General features: G+C 36.8%; 1 protein-coding gene across 1 annotated transcript in view; it reads right to left on the reverse strand.

The window, feature by feature from the left end:
• LOC114691906 (myosin-15) overlaps nucleotides 1-25,856 on the reverse strand; it is a 128,936-nt gene that overhangs the window by 94,787 nt on the left and 8,293 nt on the right. Inside the window, 8 exon segments of the mRNA XM_028867466.2 lie at nucleotides 808-926; nucleotides 5,026-5,164; nucleotides 6,691-6,794; nucleotides 19,624-19,719; nucleotides 19,810-19,878; nucleotides 21,995-22,082; nucleotides 24,653-24,746; nucleotides 25,675-25,702. Of these exon segments, the coding sequence (XP_028723299.1) occupies nucleotides 808-926; nucleotides 5,026-5,164; nucleotides 6,691-6,794; nucleotides 19,624-19,719; nucleotides 19,810-19,878; nucleotides 21,995-22,082; nucleotides 24,653-24,746; nucleotides 25,675-25,702 (737 nt within the window).

Below are 25,856 nucleotides of genomic sequence, written 5' to 3' on the forward strand. Positions count from 1 at the left end.
CACTGTCCCAAGTTGAGGGAGAACTTCCCTTCACAAATGACTTTCTCTCCCTGTCCACAATGTTACAGGCTGTGTGTCCCAGGTAGCATAAGCATACAACATAAGAATGCTGTATAATAAGTACTGGATTTGGTTTGAGTAAGAGAACAAATATTTTGTTACCACTGAAATTTTGGTGTATATGTGTTGCTGCCCTATGGCCTGTATCACACTGATTAATATACATAGCAGACATAAATTATTCTGAAATGTACTAGTAAACGTAAATTATCTTAGTATCCAGCAACCCTGGACATATTTGCTGCATACAGAAAAGTCTGAAGGTCAGGCATCCCAAACATTTGTTATTTATATCAAACTAAATCAACATAGCTTTCTGCATTTTATGTCTGTTTTCAATTTCTTGTTCCTTCAAATCCTATCTTCAACACACATACTGAAACCTATTCTCCACTAATGTAACCCCATGTCAGTTATGCTAAGGAAGCTAGTACATAAAGGGATATCAGTTCTCCAAGATAATTCACTTCAATCCTCTACAGTTCTGAAATTTTCTTAGCTGGACAACCAAGGTATAGATCACAAGTGAAGTGTTACCTAAGGGAGAATTGTCAAAATATTCAGCATAGTCCCTTACTACTATAATGTCTTTCATAATAACATAAGAAATACTCACCTCAGTAGCTCTCTTTACTGCTTTCATAGAAATTATCATTAACATTGTCAGGTGTTGAAAACACATAAATATGACATGTATAAAATAATTGCATGATCACACAATGACAATTCCCCCAAATGTTACCTTACCTGTTGTACATTTTGACTTCTGGTAACATACTCATTACCAACTTTGATTCTAGGATAGATCAGGCCCTTTACCAACTCAGAAGAGTTAATGCCCATGAGAGAAGCAGCTTTGTCAGCATCTGATCACACAAGAAAGGAAGAATGTCAAGAAGCAGGGAAGGAAAAGAGGAAAAGATGGTGGAGACTACTGTGGAAATCATTTCATTGTAGCCAAACACACTGCCTAGAGGATAGAAGGGCTGTAAGTTTCAATCAATGTAAAAATATAGATTGCAGCTTTAAAATAGATGGTTGAATGCTAAATGAAATAACCTACTTCTTACAGATACAAACCAAACCACATTGAAACAACCCTTAATGTTCCCTTAGAGTGGCTCTCATTGAAAGGTAATAACAGGTTTTGGTGCAGATGTTGACATTCATAGTTGGCATGGTCATTACAGAAAACAGTCTGACAATTTCTTAGAGGTTAAACACAGAGTCACTGTAGGACCTACCAATTTCACTCTTGCATATGAATCTAGGAGAAACAAAGACATTTATACAAAAAAAAAGTACATAGTATTTCTAGTAATATTATCATAGTAGTCAAAACATAGAAAAAATGCCCATAACTGATAATAAAAATAACAAGACAGGATATGCTTATATACTGGAAATGAAATGAAAAAGAAATGAAGACTGACAGTCTGTGACAGGGCTTCCCTCACAAAGGCTTGAGGAAGATGATTGGGAGTTGTAAGAACTTCATGAACCTACCATGGACAATGGTGAAATTGGGTTTTTAAAAATAGTACTAATGTTTATAGAATTTTATGAAGATCAGATGGGCACTTATGCATAGAAGTGTACTTCTCATTTTTGTTTAAATTTTTAATACAAGTGAAATAATTCATATTTATGTGTGATAGTATTGTATTTTTTCTTTTTTGCTCTCTGCTCTTCCTTCTCATAAAAAAAGTGAAATGTTAGCCGGGCGGTGGTGGCACATGCCTTTAATCCCAGCACTTGGGAGGCAGAGGCAGGCGGATCTCTGTGAGTTCGAGGCCAGCCTGGGCTACCAAGTGAGTTCCAGGAAAGGCGCAAAGCTACACAGAGAAACCCTGTCTCGAAAAACCAAAAAAAAAAAAAAAAAAAGTGAAGTGTACATGTGATGTATAGTGTAAATCTTTGGAATAAATCCAAGGTGCATCTTTGGATACTCAGTGCTCTCTGAAATGGTTAAAAAGTAACCCTAGAATAATGGGTATTATTTTGTTTTTAACCTTTAAGGTACGATGACATACTGAGAACTTGAATTAATCTTATTTGTGGATAAAATAAATTTAGAGATAGTCTTTAGCATTGGGGAAAACATGCACAAAGCTTATCTTTAGGTAGAAAGTGTTTTTGCAGTCCTGAGACAGGTACAGGTGGGGAAGATGAAGACACCTGGCAAGAACTTAAAAATGCATTACCCGAAAGTGAGGATGGGATTACTTATTTCCAATATCACTGTTTTCTCATCTATTAGTAAATATGCCTGGCTTCTATAACAAAAACAACTCTTCAAAAACATGAAAATGTGATAATAAAACCTAGAATGGTATCAATTAATACATTCAGATAAATAATGATGCTTAAAATAAAACAAAATAGAAGAGACAAAAGCAGCTTTTCCCTTACTAGGCTCTATGGCACACAGTCCCAATTTCTTGGAAGGCTCAAACAGGAGGACACTTGAGCCATGAGTTAAAATTTAACCAGAGTTATGTGGTAAGAATCCAATCTCAGAAACTAATAACCATAACAACAACCACCTCTTTGTCTCAAAGCATAAGGAAAGCAACAGAGCAAAAGAAGTTCACATGAAAGCATATGTGCTATGATATATGAAGATCTATAATCTTCATATCCTTTTACTCTGTTTCATCTATACCTGTGTTCAAAAGCTATCATTTCTGAGGGGACCACCTGATCAGTATATCTACCCCAAACCCATTTGTATTCTCATATACCTTATCTTTTCATGCTGTTGTGTTTTCACTGAATTATCAGTTGATACATATTTGTTTGACATAGATCTCTCAGAGCCAGAATGATCTCTTGTTCCCATGTATCCTTGAGAATAAAAATATACCTGGTACTGGGTTAAACAATAAAAGGACACCCAACCCAGTCACAGAATGAAAAGAGATCCTTAGCAGACATTTCTAAGAAAAAGATATACAAATGTCAAATACACATACAAAATGATGCTCAACATCACTAATCAGGAGGTAAATGCAAACCAAAACTATAGTGAGACTACCACTATATGTCTACCAGAGAATGGTTATTATAAAAACAAAAGCAAGACGAGTGCTGGCCCAGATTTGAATGGGAACTTTCATGTATTGTGTATGGCATTATAAAACGGTGCAGCCACTGTGCAAACCATTTGACTACTCCTCAAAACTACAGCATAGAATTACCATTTAATCCAGTAATTCTGCTTATGGATAGATACACAAAAGAATTAAATGCAGGGAATGAAACTGATACTCTTATACTAGCATTCATTCAGAACAGCTGAATAGTGGAAGCAACCCAGATGTACATCAACTGATGAATGGATAATATAAGATAATATAAATACATACAACTGAATATTAATAAACTTTAGAAGGAATGAAATTCTGATACATATTACAAAACATAGCAAGCTTGAAGATATGGTTCTTAGTGAAATAAACCAGATACAAACATAAATATTAGGTGGTTCCATTTACTTGAAATACCTAGACTAGTCAAATTCGTGGAGCTAGAAAATGCAACTATGGTTTTCAGGGGCTGAGAATAAAGGAAGAAAAGCTTAACATGATTCAGTTTTTCAATAACTAAAAAATTCTGGAGTCAGACAAGAACAATATGAATGTACTTAATTTCAGAGAGATACACACTTCTAGCTAAAGTAAGCAATTTTCACATAAATATTATCACAATTAAAATATAAAACTAAAATTTCTGTCCATTGAAATAATTAAATGGATATAGTTACTCTTTTACATGGAATTTTAAATTAAATGCAATCATTGCAATAGCTATTCTATCTTTTTTTATAATTGTGACTTCCCACTTTTACAGAGAGATGACTGATTGTAATAATGTCTACCATGTTTTTGTAATCAATTAAGAACATTGTTTTCACAGTATTTTTATTTACTCTTTGGAATTTTCATACCTGTATATATTTTGATCTTATTAATCTCCCTCCAAGTCCATTGAGACTCAAAGACCCATTTCCCTCTTTTTTATTTTCATTATTATTAAAATACCCCAAGTCCACTTTACTTACTAGGAGCTGCATCTCCAAAGAAAAGGGAGTCTCCTTCCCTCAGAAACCATCAACTGCCAATGACCATCACTAAGGGCAGGGCCTCAGAAGCCCCTTTCCTGTTCATGCTGGTGTAGTGTCATTCAGCTTGTTTGAAGTTCCCCCTAGACTCTGCACTGCAGCTACGAGGGGGGAGGGGGGGGGGGAGAGCTGATGGGCGGCTTCTGGGCGCCTCGGTGGAAGCTGAGGTGGAGACTGACTGTGAGGTCGGAGCACCGCGCCTACACCTTCCCCTGTATACATTACTTAATTTGTGATTCCTTTATTTTTTAACTAGTGATGCCCCTTTCTTTCATGCTGGAATTCTGACTTTTTATTTTAATGAAAAAAAAATAACAGAACTTGAAACCTCATGGTTTTGACAGGATGGAGTCAGTTTCCCTTTGGAATTTCAAGCATCTTTGTTTAAACCATCCCCACTTATACCATTTGATACATTTTATGGAAATTTGCTCCAGTCATTTTCTTAATAGCCCATTAGCTAAAAGTATATTTCACAAAAGCCCTAAAAATTCCACTGACATTACCAGTAATTAACTGAGAAATGCTTCTTATTCTATGAGAAGAAGATACTATAGAATGGTGATTGAGATAACACTTTCTAGCAACAATAATAAAGGGCTGAGTATAGGGTATAGAAGGCTTGTCTAGTAGGGATGAAGCCCCAAATTCAAGCCTCAGCATGAAAAAAAAAACAAATAAATAACAGTAATTAAGGAAAAATGGTGATGATTATTTTCAACATTCTCTGAAAAATAAAAAACAAAAACAAGACATCCAGTGCATGCAGGGAAAAGAAGGCGGGCCTGGAAGCAGAGGTTTGAGCAGAATTAAGAGCTGTGTCTTTGTAAAGGAAGTCTTACTTTCTGTGCCATCAGCCTCCAGTTGCTCTTCTCTGGGATTCTGTCTAAATTTCAGGTTCCCAATGTGCATGATGGCTCCAATGACCTTATAGCACCCAAACTTCTCATCAGGAAGAAATCCCAAGATGTCTATGGCTTTCTGTAAGAAGAGAAACAGATGGCTAGCTGTGTCTTCTTTGTCCTGATGGCTCCAGTAGGTACCTCACCCTACTGTATGTCACATGTCACATCAGGTTGTGGGCTCCAGCAACATGAGACAGAGCACTGTGGGCCTTGAGTGACAGCTGGGCTCAAAGAAACACAAATAGGTCTTGTTGGCACTTGGCCACTAGCAGTCTGCTCAGTCCTTTAGAAGGGAATTATGGTGACTTGAATTCTTTAGCGTCCAGTGGCTTCAGAAATTTCCATCAGCACCCTTTTTCTCTCTCTTCCCTTCCAGGAACAGGTCTACTAACTGGCTACAGGAAGTTCATTATTTTGTCTTACATGATTATGGAAATTATCCCTGAATCTGCTGGGTGGCATGTCCTAAATGTTCAATTGGTCTTTTTCCAGAGCCTGCTAATTTTAGAAATTGGTGAAAGGGGGTGTTAAGAAAAGACCATCTGTTGCTAAGGAAAACTCCGTTTTGTACTAAGCACCCATTTCAGTAACTGTCTGTGACCTGATTTTGTCAAATGGTTAATTGGACAACCCTGACTCCTCTCCCCCTCCTCAGATGTGTGACTATTGTAAAATGATTAACCACTTGCTCTGGCTTATGTAACCTTGATTATCTCTGTGTATGGGGGAGTGAGGCAGTTCCTCACATATCTGTAAATAATGCAAAAAAATAAAGAAATTGTGAACTTTGCCTTTAAAAGACCTCCTCCCCTTTAAGCTGGGCCTCAGTCCCAAATACAACCATGGGGACTGAGGACAGCTGCAGCTTAATTAAAATTCAGCTAATTACAACTGGATAGAGTTCAGGTGGTCTCTAGGTATTTTCTAACCCTGTAACAATGTCACCACATCACTGCATCCTACAACTACTGTATGTGGTCTCAGAAGAATGCAGTCTTTATAGCAACTAATTTAGAATGATTTTAAAGACAAGGGTGGAAGAGTCTATATCCTTTTTCAATAACTTCATCTATAGGAATGTAAAACTGAGTGAATATAATACACAAAAAGAGTACTAACCTTCTAAGACATTCACAGAGTAAAGAGAGGCAAAGGTCTTGGGATTTCACAACAGGAGAATAGTTTAGTAAGCAATAGGACAAATGCGTGACAAAATTATTTTTGACTTTCCACTTCAAATGCTTATAAAATGAAATTGAAAAATTGAACTCTGGACCACATGATATTGCAGTATAATTATAAATAAACAACAATACCAAAGCAACTCCATATAGATAGAAAACAGAGTAAAGACCTTAGAGATACACAGTAACTAAAAGAGTTTGCTATTAAGTTGAAAATTCTGTCTACTTTTCTATAGCTATAATGCCCCTCTATTGAAAATATGTCCTGTTACTATTGATAAACTTTGGGGAGAAGCAGCCTCCATCATCAAGGGGAGCAAGGCCAGGTCTCCAGACCTCAAGATGAGGTATTAGAGATGTTAGTTTTCATTGCTCATTGCCTTCACAAGTCTTAACTTCTACAACTACCAAGCCTTACTTCTGTGGCCAGAAATTCTCCCGCATCATCCAAGCTCTCCACAGCAACCACTCCACAGGAGCAAATGTGAAAGTCAGAGGGATTTGTGGACACCAGGAGCATGTCTATAATGGAAAGATTCTGGTCAGACGGCTTAGAGAAATGTACAATGCCTGTGGAGGCAATTGGCCAAAATTCAGGTTACTCTTACAGTCCATGGGATACTTGCAAACAAGCCATAATCAATTCTATATTCTAGACCCAAACCTCTGCAATCAATAGTTTCCCCAGTTAACTTGTCAGTCATGTGTCAAGGCTTCCCAAGAGAGCACCAGGCTGGCCAAATCCAAAATCAGGCCCAATAGCAGCAGCACAAAGTGGTGGTGGTTGGCAGGAGATTGTAGATGATGTGCGCACTTGGCCTAGATTCGTGACAGAGTGTCAGAGGGTAAAAATGCTCTGTAAAATTGTAAGGATAACATACCCAACTTTCTTGGCTAGAAAACAACCAGTTCTCTGGGGTCAGCACCCAGAGAACACTAGCCACTTAGTCCTGTCACTTCAAATCCTCACTCACGGGAGGCTGAGTCCTTCATTCAAGGGGTCCATCAATCAGATACAGTGTAACCACCGAATGGCTGATGGGTTTATGAGTCCTGACATGTTTTATTTTGTTGGGAAACATAATGCAAGACAAAGCTAAGACAGCTGTCAACATGGCAGACTGCTGCCTAACACTCGATCTCAGCGAAGTTTTTATTTTTATTTTTTAAGTCTGGTCTTATCTTTCTGTTTATTACCCCTTGAAGAGAAGATCTGCTTTATGGAAATGCAAATCTCCGAGACAAAGAAACTGGCTTACAGGAATGCTCACAGGAACTCTACGTGGAAGCATGCTGAATGTTGAATGTGTTAATAAAACTGTCATTTATCTATAGATTAAGTTATTATTCATCAAATAAAGAAGAAACTGGAACATTAAAGAATCTCAAAATAACTACGCTGGCTGAATTCAGCCAGACCAAAAGAACATGTAGTGTATGATGATTATGTATTATAAAATTATAGAAAATGCAACCTAATTATCATGTTTACAGATGGATGGGGGTAGAAGGGTTTCAACAATGAAAGGGGAAAGGAAAGAGCAACTGTAAAAGACCCTGTGCAGTATTTTTCAAAGGCTGTATGTGGTACTTGTGGAAATGGCTTCTTACATATACATACAAACAAACATAGTTATATATATACCAATATCAACTGTGTATTTCAAACATTCAGTTAACTGTAGATGTATGATTCTCCTTTAAAGCTACTTTTGTTTTAAGCCTAGCCTTTTATGGATGAGCCATCCTTCCAGCCCTCATGAAAGCCATTTTATAAAAATTTAAAAATAAAATGAAAGTTTTATATTTTTAAATTTTTATAAAGTAACTCAAAGCAAATCAACTTCCTCCCTAGGCCACACAACTGCCAGCTTCCCACCAGGCTTTCCTAGGCTGTATGCCTCTGGGTAGACTCTTCTCCTTACTCATCCTAAAGTTACCCAGCTACCAGGCTTTCCTGGGGCTGTATGCCTCTGGGTAGGCTCTCTTCCTTATTCGTTCTAAAGTTACTCATGTGCCAGGCTTTCCTGGGGCTGTATGCCTCTGGGTAGGCTCTCTTCTTTATTGTTCTAAAGTTACCCATGTACCTGGCTTTCCTAGGGCTGTATGCCTCTGGGTATGCTCTTCTCCTTAGTCATTCTAAAGTCACCCAGAGGCCTGCCTACCTTTGACAGAATCTATACAGGCTGCTAGTGCCAGGCAGAACGCTCACTTCATGCTTCCTAAGCTGCCCAACACCTTCCAGATTTTCCCAGGATCCAATTCTGAAGCTGCTGCTAGGTAAGGCTTCTTCTTTGTACCTAGAACATCCCCAAACCCTTCCTACTTTCCCCTGAACTAGCATAGGCACGGATACCACACAGGGCACTCTCCTCCATAGGGTGCCCAAAATCCCACCTGCCTTTACTCAGACTCTCCAGATTCTCCAGGTGGCATGAACTCTGCCTGTGGCTAAACCTCTGTAAGAGACCCAACTCATTTTCAACCTAGGCTTTGCTCCTCCTATCTGGGACCCTCTCAAGGCACCCAGACCATACTTCTGGCCAGACTCAGGAAGAGAACTAGTCCCCTCAATGCCACCCCTCACCATGCTCCCAAGGGTCCACATGGCTCTTCCTCCTCAGGATACTCTCCAATGGCTCACACCACTTAACAAGAGACCAACTACCATTGGATCTACCCCTCAGGACTAGCCTACTGCCACTCCACCGGGAGACTTCAACCTAGTAAATGAAAAACTCATTAAAAGACACAACTAATAATAACCTAACCCAGATGACAAGTTCCCACTGCAAAAACACCACAATAATAATTTTTGAAAAGTCAAAGTGTCTCTCTCCCAAGCTATAAATACAGTAATAATTGTCCCCAATAAGAACAACTGAGAAAAAAACTTAAGACACAAAATACAAAAGAATGATTACCAATGTTTTCAAAGAGTTCAAGGAATTCAAAGAGGACATCAATAAACACCTGAAATAACTTTAAAAAGACATGAATAAACTCCTGACTGAAGTTCAAGAAAATACAAGAGATAGAAATACTAAAGATAGTGAAGAAAATTCAAACTGAAATGAATCTAGAAATTATCATCAATAATATGATCAAAAATCATCAATAAGTCTAAAAATATTCAACTGAAGTGCCATCAACAGAACAAGTGAAATAAAAGATAAAAATATTAGAGCTTGAAAACAAGGGTACAAAACTTATAGCATTTAATAAAGAGCACTGATAAGTTTCTAAAACTTATAAATGGAACATTCAGAATCTTTAGAACACCATGATAAAAAACTAAAGAAATGAATTTGTATACATAAAAGAAAAAAATTCCATTAAACTATATATTTGGCCACAAAGTAAGTATCAATAGATACAAAGAAAATTTGAACTAACCCCCTGTATCTTATTAGACCACCATGGATTAAAGCTGGATTTCAACAACAGAAACAACAGAAAGCCTACAAACTCATGGAAGCTGAACAACTCTCTACTGAGTTACCACTGGTGCTTGTGGCCATGCCAGAGGAGCAGCAGATGGCAACTGACTTCAGGTTATCAGCCCACCAGGACACAAAACCCTGATGGATGAATCTCAGATAGACAAGGGCCTGAGAGCCTCAGCCCCAGAATGTTTCTTGCTACCATTGTGTCTTTGCAGGTTTGGCACAGCCATTTTTTTTTTCTGGTATCTGGCATGGTGTGAGTGGGCATGGGGAAATCCCCACTGCTCTTAATGCTCTTGGAAATATCCCATTGTACTGGGCATTTTTGCCTGTGGACTATTATGAGGATGGTTTCCTCCTAAGCTGTATTGTTTAATCGAAGCAATGATTTTATACAACAAGAGTGTTAGTTTAAATAGAATGTTGATGATTGGGGGTCTTTAATAAATATAATAAGGGATTATGATAGAGGTTAGATTAGTGGGAAAATTAACATAGGTAAAGGAAGGATAAAATGTTGCTCCTGCCTCTGATTAAGCAGAGGCTACAGAGGATAAAAAATAAAATAAAATAAAACAAGGAGATGCCACATAGCTAGAATATATGAGTTTCTATTGAGGAGTCATATAGACTGTGGCTTAGGTTAATGATTAAGAAAAACAATTGAGTCCCAGTAGCCCAGATAGCTTAAATTCTTTTAACCTTAATGTTGGGGAATACGTTCACAGGTTTTGGAGTGCATCATTGCTGCAACAAAGCTTTGAAAATAACTAAGGTTAGACTAAGATGCTTTTGTCAAATAGCTTTGAGGTGAAAAACCCAAGAAGACAATCTGAAGTTTTAGAAAGGCACATAGCTGAATAAGGGATTCATTAAGGTCAGAGAACAAAAACAAAGCATCCCAGTCATTATTAGCTAATGTGCCTTTCTTGCTAAGATGGGTTGGTGACCAAAGGTGATGATTAATTCCTTGTGCCCATTACTACCCTCAACTTCCTGATATTAAAAAAACTGTTGATGAGTGGGTATGCACTCTATTTCAAATCTGAGGATTTGAAATAGAACTGACTGGTTCTTTTTCATATATAAAAGTTTAGATTTGTGATTCTTCAAAGATTTCTTATAAGATCACTTTTCAAGATAAATAATAAAGTGATTGATTCTTTCTATGTAACTGCAAAATGCAGCCTGACAGTAAAAGAACTGGCTAAGAAAAATACCTTGTTTTCTTATACTCTGTTAAGCTATAACAAGTAGCTTGGGTATGAATGTACATGGGTTCTTGGGACAACTTGTTTTTCACCTGTAAAATGTAAAATGTTTAATCATGTAAGGGATATGAAAAATGCTGGTTTCACCTGTATTCATTGTAATCATTCACTTGAAAAATAGAATGTGGCCACATTGTAATTTTTATATTACTTGAAAGATTCTATTGGAGTATACACGATCTAAGGGGAAAAATTAAAGTTAGTTAGGAAAGCATGAAGAATGAGAGAAGGAAAACACAAGGAAAGATGTAGAGGAAAAAATTAAGGAGAAGAATAAAAAAGAAGTCAGAAGGAAATCATCAAGAATGTATGTATCTTTTCCTTACTCCCTCAGAAAAGTCTTCGTTTACTGACTCCATTGGATCCCCATAAAGTACTATAATGCTGGAGGCTGGTCCTCACAGCAGTGGTACACTGTGTCAAGGCAGAAATAAAGAAAAAAGTTAAAGACTTCCTAGAATTCAATGAAAATAAATGTATAACATATCCAAAGTTATGGGACACAATGAAAGTGGTACTAAGGGAAAAGTTCATAGCACTAAGTGCCTTCTTGAAGAATTTGGAGATACCTCATACTAATGACTAAACAGCACACCTAAAAGCTCTAAAACAAGAAGCAGGCATATGTAAGAGGAGTAGATGGCAGGAAATAATCAAACTGAGGGCTGAAATCATTAAAATAGAAACAAAGAGAACAATAGAAAGAATCATATTACAGAGTCGGTTCTTCAAGAAAACCAACAAAATAGATAAACCCTTATAGAAACTAACTAAAAGAGAATATCCAAATTAGTAAAATCAGAAATAAAAGGGGGGACATAACAATAGACTCCGAGGAAATCTAGAGAACCATTAGGTCATACTTCAAAAACCTGTACTCCACAAAATTGGAAAATCTAAGGCAAATGAACCAATTTTTTTGATAGATACCATTTACTAAAGTTAAATTAAGACAAGGTGAATGATTTAAATAGACCTATAACCCCCAAGGAAATAGAAGCTGCCATTAAAAGCCTCCCAACCAAAAACGGCCCAGGGCCAGATAGGTTTAGAACAGAATCGTACCAGACTTTCAAAGAAGAACTAACACCAATACTTCTTAAATTATTCCACAAAATAGAAACAGAAGGAACATTGCCAAATTCTTTCAATGAGGCCACAGTCACCCTGATATGAAAATGCAACGAAGAAAGAGAATTAAAAACCAATCTCTCTTAGGAACATTGATTTAAAAAAATACTCAATAAAATAATGATGAACCAAATCTAAGAACACATCAAAGAGATCATCCACCATGACCAAGTAGACTTTACCCCAGTGATGCAAGGATGATTCAACATATGAAAATCTGTTCATGTAATCCACCATACAAACAAACTGAAAGAAAATGACCCACTTTATCATCTCATTAGATACTGAAAAAGCCTTTGACAAAAATTCAACACAACTTCATGATAAAAGTGTTGGAGAGATCAGGGATAAAAAGGACATACCTAAATGTAATAAAAGCAATATATAGCAAACCAATTGCCAACATCAAATTAAATAGAGAGAAACTCAAAGCAATTCCACTAAAATCAGGAACAAGACCAGGTTGTCCACTCTCTCTGTATCTATTCAATATAGTACTTGAAATTCTAGCTAGAGCAATGAGACAACTAAAGGAAACCAAGTGGAAGAAAATTGGAAAGGAAGAAGTCAAAGTATCATTAGTCACTGTGATATGATAGTACACATAAGTGACCTCTACCAGGGATCTCCTACAGTTGATAAACATCTTTAGGCAAGTAGCTGAATACAAGATTAACACAAAAAATTAGTAGCCCTCCTATATACAAACAATAAATAGCCTGAGCATTGAGGCACAGATGAAAGAAGTTAGAGGGGAATTAACCTCTCCAGTACCTTACAAACTTAAAGATGACTTGCCAAACGCTGTGACTTTACCTGCTATGATTTATCTTGTTACTGTTTGTGAGAAACCATCAAATGCTAATTATGCCAAAGGATATGCAGATTGTAAATGGGAGCCTGTACATATGAGATATTTAAAAGACATTAAGGAAGCAGTAGCTACATATGGTATGCATTCACCATATGTGAGGTAGATGTTAAATACATGGTTCTCAAGGAATAGAATAATTCCGAATGACTGCAATCAATTAATCTCAACAGTATTAGAATATAGTCATCAGTTACAATGGAAAAGCTGATGGAGAGAAGAAGCTAAGGCCCTTAAACAGCAAGGTAAGATGAAAGATTTTGAGATTTCTCAAGATCAGATTCTTGGTGAGGGCTGTTTTGCTGATGTAAATAAACAAACTACCTTTGATGAGCATACCTTGTCCATATACCATATGGCAGCCATAAATGCTTGAGATAAGATTCCAGAACCAGGAAAAGCAACTGAGTCATATACTAAGGTCATACAAGGCTCAAAAGAACCTTTTACTGACTTTTTGCAAAGATTGACTAGAGCTGTAAACAAAAATAAAAATATCAGATCAAGAAATTAGACAAGTACTAATTCAATCTTTGGCTTTTGAAAATGCTAATTTAGAATGCAAAAAGATGATTGCACCTTTAAAGGTTAGATCAGCAGCCATAAAAGAATGGATCTAACACACAATCAATATTGAGTCCTATAGTAGGTACCTGTTCCAGCTTTGACCTGGAAGTACTACCCCCATTGAGGCTTTGGTAACTGTCACGCCTAGAAGGTGGAGCCAAGACAGGATCCCTGAAGACCCAAGATTCAAATATGCCAGCTCTCTTGGTTCCTGGATCCTGGATGCTGGAGGTAGACTGAGCAGAGTTCTCCAGAGAACACTGCTGGACTGTGCTTCACCTTTCCCAGACCCTGTAACTTATCCCTTCACTTGTAAGTTACCCTGCAAAATAAACCTCCCTTTTAACTACGTGGAGTTGCCTTAATAATTCAACCAATATCTGGTGCCCAACATGGAGCATGAACCCACGATCCTGAGATTAAGAGTCTCATGACTACAGAGTCAAGATCTTAACTATAGTGATGAGGCTTGGATAGGAGAGGTGATTTTCAAAGGTATAAAGCAATATCTAAGTGTCAAATACTTTAATTGTGGTAAACCAGGCCATATAAGAAGAAATTGTATACAGGGTGCTCCTAGGAAAATTTTTCTTCTAGGAATGACCCAAACAGAAGGCTCCAGCCTCTGGATTATGCAGAAGATGTGGCAAAGTCCTACATTGGACCAACGATTGCAGATCAATAAGAGACAAGGCAACTTTTACCTCCAGGAAATACCTTGGGGAGCCTCTCACAGGCTCCCAGGTTGAACATGGTCCCGTCATTCCCAGTCACTGTAAAGAAAACTCCTCCCCAGAACAATTAGAAAATCCAGTGCCCAACGTAAAAAACTATACTGCTCTGGATGATAAAACTTTGAAAGATGAATAAAAAATTCTAGGAAAAACCATAAAACAAATAAATTGGCAAATTTCTATATATAAACAAAGACCAAAGCTAAGATTACGAATAAATAATATTATATTTGAAAATTTGCTGGGCACAGGACTGGATATGACTATAATTACAACAAAATCATGGCATCCAAATTGCCCTCTTCAGGAAGTAGATGTTCAATTCCTAGGGATTAAAACCCTATCTCAGGCAAAACAAAGTACAAGATGGGTTGAGTGCATAGGGCCAGAAGGATATAGGGGAAAGCTGAGGCCATATAAAGCTAATATAGCAGTAGTGATCTGTTACAGCAATGGAATACCCAGATTGACATTATTCCAATCTCCGAAATGGACCATAATCCAATTCATGTTTCTTGGAAGAACAGCCTAAGATACTATAGAAAAGTCACCTACCATTCAGGCTGTATAAAAACATAGCACAGCTGCTGTTGAACTCTCAGAGGAACTAAAGGCCCTACCCTTAAAATGATTAACTGACAAACCTATTTGGGTTGGGCAATGGCCTATGACAAAAAAAATTACAGGCCTTAGAACAGCTGGGTCAGGAGCAGCTAAATGCTCAAATATTGAAGAATCAACAAGCTCTTGGAATTCTCCTATATTTGTTTTTAAAAAGAAATCTGGAAAACGGAGAATAGGACAGATCTGAGAGTCATAAATAAAGTGATTCAGCCAATGGACTCTACAATGGCTTTGCCTTCTCTGTTACCTAAAGAATGGGCTATTATAGTTATTGACTTAAAAGGTTGTTTAAGTCAATTGCCTTCATGGTGCCTACTTTAATAATTCTCAGCCAGTTAAGAGATAGCAATGGAAAGTTCTTCCACAGGGAATGTTAAATAGCCCCACTCTTTGCCAATATTTTGTGCAAGAACTATAGGAAATAATTTATGCTTCTACAATCCCTAATTTACCATTATACAGATGATATTTTACTAGTTGATTAAAATGTCGATACTTTGGAAAAAAGTTTGAAGAAGTAAAGAAAGTTTTGCCTTGCTGGGGATTACAAATTGCTCCTGCAAAAATACAAGATTCTATTAATTACTGAGGATATAAATAGGTCTACAAAAAGTTCGACCCCAAAAGGTACAAATAAGGAGAGATCAATTGTGGACTCTTAATGAATTTCAAAAATTGCTAGGAGTTATTTCAAATTTACGGTCCACTATTGGATAAAAAAAAAAAATCATGAACTGAGTAATTTTTTCAAAACCTTGGGTAGTAACAAGAACTTAAATAGTCCAAGACAATTATTAGCTGAAGCTGAGAGAGAATTGGCTCTGATGGAAAAGGAAATCACAGGAGGTACATGTGGATCTTGTGCATCCAGAGCTTAACTACATTCTGCTCATATTACTCTTTATGCATTCCCCTATAGGGATTTTAACTGAGAAGAAAGATATTATATTGGAATAAATATTTCTGCCACATAAACAGAGTAAAAAATTAAAGGCATAGTTGGAAAAGATTTCTGATTTGATTTTCAAATGAAAATTAAGACTTCATCAATTAACAGGAAAGGACCCAGCAGAAATTGTAGTACCTTTAACTAATGAGGAAATTTATTCTTTATGGGCAGAAAATGAATATTGGCAAGGAGCTTTCAGTAATTTTTTGGGGAAATATTAACAACAGTTATACCAAAAGCAAGAAAATCAAATTCATTAAAAAAAAAAAACTAGTTGAGTTCTTTCCCACATTGTATGGAGAATATCAATCTGTGGAGTCCCTCTGTTCTATACTGATGCAAATAAACCAGGAAACTTAAGTAAAGTAGTTCAAAGCCCCTACAATTCTGTACAAAAGGTAGAACTGTATACCATTTTTATGGTACTAATGTACTTTACAGAACCTCTCAATATAGTTACTGACTCTCAATATACAGAAAGAGTTGTTTTAAATATTGAAACTGCTGAATTTATTCCTGATAAAACAGAATTAAGTTCGCTACTTATACAATTACAGGAAATAATCAGAAATAAGAATCATATATATCAGATCCCATATGGGTCTGCCAGATCCTCTCACACAAGGTAATGATGAAACTGACCAATTAATAGAAAGTGTGCTGGAATTTCAAAAAAGTGTCCTCAGAATTTCAAAAAAAAAATACCATGTCAATAGCAATCACTCAGCAACAAGCCAAGGAAATTGTAAAGAAATGTCCTACTTGTTCCTTCTATAACCAAACTCCACTACTGACAGGAAATAGTCCTAAAGATATACATAGAAATGAAATTTGGCAAATGGATGTGTTTCATTTTGCAGAATTTGGAAAATTAAAATGTGTACAACATACAATAGATATGCTTTCAGGATTTCAATGGGCAAATGTTTTGAGTTCTGAAAAGGCTGGTTCTGTAATTACACACCTATTTGAATTCATGGCCATAATGGGTGTATACCTATACAAATCAAGATTGACAATGCTCCAGCATATGACTCCAGTAAAATGAAATGATTTTTTTTATATTATAATATAAAGCATATTACAGATATACCACACAATCCTACAGGACAAGTGGTTGAGAAAGTTCTAATTGCACTTCCAAAAAAATGCTTAATAAACAGAAAGGGGGAACCAAAACCCCCAAAGACAGATTGCATAATGCCTTATTAACTTTGAATTTTCTTAATGCTGATGAGAAAGGAACAACAGCTGCAGAGAGACATTGGATAATAGAAAAATTTACTAAGTTAAATCAGCCTGTGTACTTTAAAGATGTGTTGACCTCAGGATATGTGCTACATTGGGGAAGGGGTTTTGCTTTTGTTTCCACAGGAGAAGAAAAGCTAGAGGATACCATCAAAATTAATAAAGATTTGATTCAAACAGGACAAACCTCTTAATAAGGAGAAATGATGGCTCATCCACCAATGTGACAGTTCTACAAGTTATAAGGAAAACCCACCAAACAAGGGTCAGGGCAGGGTTCTGTATTTGACTTTACAGGAAAACAGAAATACCAATCTTCAAGAAGTCAAAAGACCTTGGACATCTAGACATCTAAAGCAGAAGGGAAGACTATCCAGAAAAAAAATTACAAGCAAAGAAAAACTCAGATCTATTGGTACCAATATTCTCTGCAGGGTAAAAATCTCACTACATAAACATCTATATCTCTTTACTTCTCAGAAAAGTTGTACACTCAACTCAATTAAAATTCAAAGCTAGCTTTGGAGTTAGAGCATGGTTCTCTCCTTCTCTAAATCCAAGCATGTTGTTAAAAGAAAATATTAAGAGTTTCTGTTGAATATCAGAAGAGCCACTGACAGAAAAAAAACAAAAATCTAGGGACTATTGTTGTCAAAATTCTATTTCTCCTCATACTTACTCTTGACTCTTTGGAACTTTCCTTTTTTTTTTTGCTTTTTGTTTTTTGTTTTTTGAGAAAGGGTTTCTTTGTGTAGCTTTGTGCCTTTCCTAGAACTTACTCTGTAGCCCAGGCTGGCCTCGAACACACAGAGATCTGCCTGCCTCTGCCTCCTGAGTGCTGGGATTAAATTCATGCACCACCACCGCCCGGCAGAACCTTTCTTTAGATATAGTGCTATCCTAAAATTTAAACTTTCCATTTTGGTATTAATAATGTTTAAGTTTTCCACAGTGAACAATATATTTTCCTAACAATGATCTCTGAAGTCTCCAGAAGGAAGATGGGGCCCCACAACAATGATTCTACTTGGTTCATAATGATGCCATTGAGCCAGTAAAATAACACACAAAGATCGGCTCTGGACTACAAACTGTTCAGGACAGTTCCAAGGTGGCTAACTAAGATAATCCATCATTTTATACCTCTATCCAGAACTTCAGATAAGCTTTACCCATTACTCTGAGGCTGGCTACAAATGTTACAGCTAGTCCTTATGAGAATTAACCATTGTTTTAGTTTTCTTACAGAATCCCACAGAAATACCATCACCCTCTAGAAAGCAGGAAACAATTTTAAGAAAACTACACCCCTCTCCCAAAAGGTTTTGTTTTCTCGGGGTTATGGATAATTGTCATCTGTCAGGGGTTGGTTATAAGTTGTAATAGGGTTGGGGATGGAACAATAAAGTTTAGACTCAAGATTCTCTTTTGGATAAGAAAAAGGGAGAATAGATATGATAGGATAATAAGGTAGATTATTGTATCTACTTGTAAACTAAATCAGTAACTATCAACTTTGGATAATTGGATTCTTGTATACTGATATAAATACAAAATTATTTTTCTATTCCTATTTAAGATAATTTGTATATTGATACAAATACAAAAACTATATGTGTCGTATTGTACATATTTTCTTACTCCTGTTTGAAATATTTTGTATATTGATTCAAATGTAAAATCATATTTGTCACACTGTATGTATATTCTACCTCTGTGTAGGATATTTTGTATATTGATACATATTAAGGATATTGTCATATTGCACTATACATTTCTACCTCTGATAAAGATATTTTTGTATATTGTCACAACTTCAAGGTTGTTGTCCCTATACTATACATCTGTTTATAGATTGTTTATTTTCATAATGTGAAGCCTTAGTCTTTAAGTTATTTAGGTTGATAAGAATTACAGGTTAATAGTCACCTGTGCTTGTCATATTTATAGTTATGTTAGTTAGGTTTTCTACATATACAGAAATACATGTTGAATGGATAGGTAATCTTCAAACACTTCATAGACCTAGAAAATATGGCCTTTAAATGTTTTAATAACTGAGAATTCTGTTGACACAAGACATGATTGCTCCTGGCAGCACCGATCTACTCCTGAGAGAATGTTGGACATCAAAGACACTCCATATGGAGTTTGTCCTCTTCTTGGCAAAAAATGCCCTGTTGGGCAAAGAATTGCCCTTACATCGACTGCACACACACACACACACACACACACACACACACACACACACACACACACATAACCTTGCCAAGGCATTTTAGTCACTGCAAATTCTCTTCTTGCTTTTAATGCCAAATTAAAAAAAAAAAAAAAACAATGTTGCCATTTATTCTACCCCCATTAATTCTATAAGTGCCTAAGTTTCCTACTGTAGGATGAATAAACTGTGGTCTAAAACTACTAAGAGACCTACTAAAACAGTACTCTCTTTCCCTTGGAATCTGTTTGTCCTTTTCTAGAGTACGTGTGGGCTCCAGTCTAACACTTACCCTGAAGTTCTTGTTTTCCAGACAGAATCTGATAAAAGATATGGTAGTTCCTCTCTCCAGGCTGCTGATAAATCACCCGGGATTTTTCTAGAAAATCTAGAAGGATCAAAAACGAATAAAGATTCATGCTTGAACAGTTTTACAAAACTTAGAAAAAAACAGCCAGATAGTGCAATGGCTACTTACAGATCTTGATATCTGCAGATGACAGCGTGCCTCTTGAACCAAAATGCATCCTGATGAGTTTTTTTTTCCCTAGGATGGTTAGAGAGAAAAAAAAAGAAACAGAACGGCAGTGTCCCACATTTTCTAATACTTTTCTGAAGACAATTGCATAAAAGGCATTCACATTGAAGTTACCACTGATTACCAAGACTACAGCAGTCCTGACTGTGTCCAGGCCCATATTGCCAGTTTCTGCCTGTGTGTTTTCATGTGCACTGTAGAAACTGTGAATCTCAGTGCTCTTATTTGAAAAGGAGGATTGTAGAATCTTCTCAGTGTGCTCACTCACTCATCCAGCATTCAGTGACTATCCACCATGATCTAAGGAACTTCTGAGGAATTAGACACCTAATAACAAGAATAAACATGGTCCTGAGAATTGTGAAATGTTCTAGATGGTACATAGCTACTCAAGAGCTCTAACAAAGGGACATTTGAAGTATTTTGAAATCAAAAGCAAAGCCTCTTTTGCTGTAGTTTAGGAAGTAAGAGAAAAGGGGACATAAACCAAGACTGAGAGATAGACAAAAGGCTAGGGGTTTGTTTCATGTGTGCTCAGTAGACCAAGGGGCTTGTGTCTGGCTTATGTCTCAAAAACACTGTGATTTTCCACTCTCTTCTTTCTTAATTGAAACCTAAAAGGAGAATCCAGCAAGGCATAAAGGCTGCTCAGTGCTGACAGTACCTATGTAAGAATGCCAGATAGAGTGGCAGACAGTTTATGGGATGAGAATGTGGGAGAAAAAAATGGGTTGGTGAGGTCCTCCCGTGCCAGGAAGCACCACAGCAAAACATTATTCCAGCAGCGAAGAAGAGGGGCCACAACAGGGGGACCGAGCTAGTATATTAGAAAGCAGAGTACAATGGCAGCTACACAATCATACACATGCCTATGTGTACATACGCACACACACACACACACACACACATGCCTATAAATACACATGTATATGGGAAACCAGTATAGATGCATGTGTACCTAGTAATAATTTTTAAAAGCTATCTCAATTTTTAAATTTTTATTGGATTTTTGGTGCGTTGTTTTGTCTTGTTCCTTCCATTTATCAAAATCTTTTACTTTTGTCTGCTTCTTCTTGTCTATCCCTCCATCTTTATCCGTCTTCTTCGTCTCTGCTTCTTATTTTTTCTTTAACTTCCTCCCCTCCTCTTCCCTTTTCTTTCTTTCATTTTATTTCCTTTCTTATTCTCCCTCTTTCTGTGTCTCACTCTCTGTCTCTCTCTCCTGGGACTCATCCTGGAATTTCACACATGCCAGGCAATTCACCATTTAGCTATGTCCCCAGACCTTACTCTTTCCTTTACATTTTTTTCTTTTCTTCTCTTTTCTATATTCCTGTCTTTCATATTTCATAAAACATGCACCGATATTTTAACAAATCTTCAAAATAGCAATTGTTCAATGTACAAGTGTATTCAAATCAATATAAACAGGAATGTCGCACCACTAGGCTTTGGTCAGAAACCAGGCAATTAGCCTGAGTCTATTATTTAGTTATGCTTAGATATTCAAACATGAAGCATTCTTCAGTTTTCTTTAACTTTTACAGGGCCTCCCTGCCCCTCATTCTTGGAACAAAATGGACTTATAAAGCTTGATTTCTAAATCCAAATGTTTTCCTCCATCATGGGATTTCTAGTTATCAAAAAACCACATTGAAGTACCTTGTTCAATATATTTTAAAAAAAATTCCCATTAAATATGCAGGAAAAGGAGTTCATAAACAAGAGCAGAGAGAATAATTAAGAGAATTAGGAAAGATCTACTAAATTGACTTCAGTATATAGGAAATTAAGGAGAAACAATTTCAAATCTCTAAAATATAAGAATATAGGAAGCGTTATGATACCTTGCTGGATGAGCTGCCCTACAGTGAAGGTAAAGAGATGTGTGTTAAGATAACTACATCCCTTATGAATGGAATCTTTCAAATAGAAAATACATAAAAATAAGAAGTTTTAATTGTCTCAGCCATATCTGGTAAAACTCTTTTGAGAAATGTCACAACATGATATAATTTGATCAAAAACCTTGTTCTAGAATTCTGTTACCAATGTGCTCGGGCACAAATTTTATGATAGCCTAAAAATGATAGGTTCTGAGATGTTATTGCGCTACTTACAAAACGAGAAGAGTTGTCGTTTCTCAGAGTTTTGGCATTTCCAAACGCTTCTAAGACAGGATTCGTTTGTACAATTTGATCTTCTGAAATCCCCTAAAAGCACAGAAGAGAAGTAAGGCTGAATAAAGTTTAACAGGATTTTACACTGAAGCAAACTCCCCAAAAGCGGCTTCATTGCTACTGCAATAACTAGTGGCCTATAGTTTTCAAATGTGACAAAATACTATTTGGAAACTGAGATTCCAAAAAATGGAAGGATTAAAGGTAACAATTTCATATATTTTCTCCTAATAAAACTTTTAGGCCGTCATTAGTTTGTAATGTTTTTTGTGTGAGTCTGAGTGAATAAAGAAAATGTTTGTTAACAAACAGAAAAGAACTAGAAATTCATCTTAGGATAATACATTAGTTTCTTGCCATTATTAATTTATACTTTCCTTACACTAATTCTAGGTAATCTAGAGGGTTACACTAAGCAGTGACTAGTAATAGTATTGATCTTGAATTTGAATTTTGCCTATTCAAGAATATGGACTGTTTACACAAAGTAATCCTAAAAGACCAGCTGCTTCCTCATCAATTCAGAGCTGCATTGTTTTTATAAATTCATCCACAAAGACCTGTTTCATAGGTTTAATTATATAGTATATGATGTTCAAGAATATACAATGTATACATATTGTTTTGACTTCAATAATATGTATCTATTGTCTTCCAATGAATTATAAAAGGCTATATAAGCAAGGATTTCCATAGACCTGTTGTACAGGTTAAGTTGTGTTGTTATGTTACATTATGTGACATCATAAGACTCAATTAAGATAAAACCAATTAGTCCACACCAAACAACAACAAAACTAAAATGCACACTGAAACAATTGTTATGTAGGAAAAAACAGTTCAAGGATGCTTGCAGCTATCAACCAACTTCAGGGATGAGGTGATGGAAATGCAAACGTTTTATAGTTTAAAATCTGAGCAAAGGGAGTCTATATTTTGGTATAGTTCCTACTTGTTATAGCAGAAGAAGCTGTTGATACCCAGCATTGAATTGAAAATACAAAGTGACAATATCAGACAGGAACTGATGAGAGGTGTTAACAGTTTTGTGTGGTTACAAATGGTTCTGAGTACCACTTAACACTACCTAGTTTTACTTTGCATGGAAAAATGACTTCCAAATTACTATGAATGCTCACTTTACAGCTAAAGCTGAATTAAAAGCTATCAAGTGTGATGGCTGATTTTAACTGTTTACCTAATGTAACCTAAAACTACCTGGAAAGGGAGTTTCAATGAGTGATTGTCTAGATTTGTTTGATTTTTCTAAGCTGCGTTATTGAGATGGGAAGACCCACCTTGCATGTAAGTAGCACCATTTCATGGACTAGATCATGAACTGCATGGAAAGGTAGGAGTGAGAAGAGCATTAGCATACATACATTAATTCACTGTTTTCTTGACAATGAATGTCATGTGACTAGCAAATTCAAGTGCCTGCCACCTTGATTTCTTTGAAATAACTATAACCTAGAATTATGAGCCAAATAAACCCTTTCTCCCTTAAGTTACTTTAGTGAAGGTCTTTTATTACAAAAACAAAGAAATGAAATTAGGAGACCATGGTTAAAAAAATAATAAAGAAGGTAACATTTATAGAAAATGTTGCATGGTTAAAGCTAAGAGTTTTTCTGTTGGGCATGGGATCTGATAAAGGAGTTCAGAGAAAAGGAAGCCATCGTGTGTGTGTGTGTGTGTGTGTGTGTGTGTGTGTGTGTGTGAGAGAGAGAGAGAGAGAGAGAGAGAGAGAGAGAGAGAGAGAGAGAGAGAGAGAGAGAAAGAGAAATATCAGAAGAGGACATTGAAGGTTGTGGTGACTTGGTGCAAAGTTTGGATCCTGAAGGTATGTTGATCAAACATTCTTGGAAGGATATCTAAGAGTATGTGATGCATGCTTTTGGTTTGATTTAGAATGCTCTGATGATCCTCTCAGGCAGTAAAGAAAAGATGGAAAACAAGACATTTCAGTATTTTTGTGGTGGTTTAAAGGTTAAATGTCCCTGTAGGCTCACATGTTTAAAAACTTGATCCAGCCGGGCGTGGTGGCGCACGCCTTTAATCCCAGCACTCGGAGCAAGCAGCGATCTCTGTGAGTTGAGCAGCTGGTACATGACTCCAGAAAGCAAACACAAGAAAAAAAACAAAAAAAAAAAAAAAAAAAAAAAAATGATCCCAAGCTGGTGGCACTCCTGTAGATCCTTTAGGAGGTAGAGCTTTCCTGATCAACCTGAACCACTGGTGACCTTAATGTTTGATAGCCTTAGCTTGGCTCCACTTCCTGTTGGTTTCCTGGTTTCTGAGTATGGCTACAATGATACAATGTGACTAGCCAGCCTCCTGCTCCTGCCTCTGTTGCTTCTGCATGGTGCTGGACTGTATATATCCTCAAATGGAATGCCAGGATAAGCCCTGCCTTTCTTAAATTTCAGTATCTGATATTTTGTCACTAAATGAGAAAAGTAAAAGTAAATGAGAAAAAGTACAGTTTTGCTAATTGTTCTATGGTTCCCTCCTCCTCCTTGTTCCCCATAGCTTGTCAAAGGAAAGTCTCCATGTCTCAGTAGATGAGGCCACCTCACCGTTCAGATGTTATAGACACTCACCGGCTTTTTCTTGATCTCACTTAGAGCTGCCACAGTGGCAAAATACTGAATCGTCAGTTTGGTGTTCACTGTCTTTCCAGCACCAGATTCTCCTCTGTGATTTGAAATGGAGAAAAATGGTTAACTGCTTCTGATGATCAATGTCATGAAAGTTAGCTAAGTCTGATCCTATCCAACCTCTGTCTTAGAAAATGACCTGTCATTTTTTTCACCAGGAAGCTGTGCTTTGGTTTTCTCCTTTCCCTTTGATAGTCAAATACATTCGCTCAAGCCTTGCCTTTAGGTACATGAAATTCAGAAGCCAGTCCATGCTATTTGCAAAGAGCATAGATTTGAATTTGAACTAGCCACTTAGCTCTACAATCTAAAACCTATGATCCCTTTTAAGATAACAGAAACCAACAGAGGGTCAATTACACAACATACCATCATCAGTGCAAAGGAAGACCACAGACTTGAGCACATCATAACCCCTTGGGTCTCAGCTACCTGCTCACAGTAGCATGTCCACCCAGTGCTCTTTCCACCAAAATGAATCTTCAACAAGGCATTCTGAGGTCCTCTTTGCCCTCTTTTGGTATCTTCCAAAGGCACACTATGTATTACTATATGTACTGTGCCATGGCTACTCAAAGCAGCAAGTTATCTGTTTCATGGGCATACTCTACAGATGTTAATAGAGCTTCTCTGCTTAATTAGCCAGCATAGAGAACTTTGAAGTTGATCATTTGCTAGACTGGAAGCTCCCCCTGAGAAGGAACTAAACCTGCTTGCACAAAATAGTTTTAAGGAAGGAGTCTCTTTAAATGATGGAGGCTGATTTCCTTAAACTATATTTACAGAACTCACTGAAGTGTTATGACTACTTGCAGAGTATCTTTTCCTACCTGAAATGCATTTTGTATCTGAAGATTAAACAAGTCAAAGGTAATAAATTTAAGTTCTACTCTCAATGAAATATAGGTGTCTATTTTCCACTGAAACTTCACGGAGGGGAAAAACAAAATGAGACAAACACTTACGTGAAGAGTATGGACTGATTCTCTCCACCTACAAGAAAAAAGAAAGAAAGAAGTAAGTATGAAAGAAAGAAAGAAAGAAAGAAAGAAAGAAAGAAAGAAAGAAAGAAAGAAGGAAGGAAGGAAGGAAGGAAGGAAGGAAGGGAGAGGGAGGGAGGGAGGGAGGCAGGAAGGAAGGAAGGAAG

This window comes from Peromyscus leucopus, chromosome 12 (genome assembly GCF_004664715.2).
Source record: "Peromyscus leucopus breed LL Stock chromosome 12, UCI_PerLeu_2.1, whole genome shotgun sequence".
In the NCBI taxonomy this organism is placed as follows: Eukaryota; Metazoa; Chordata; class Mammalia; order Rodentia; family Cricetidae; genus Peromyscus; species Peromyscus leucopus.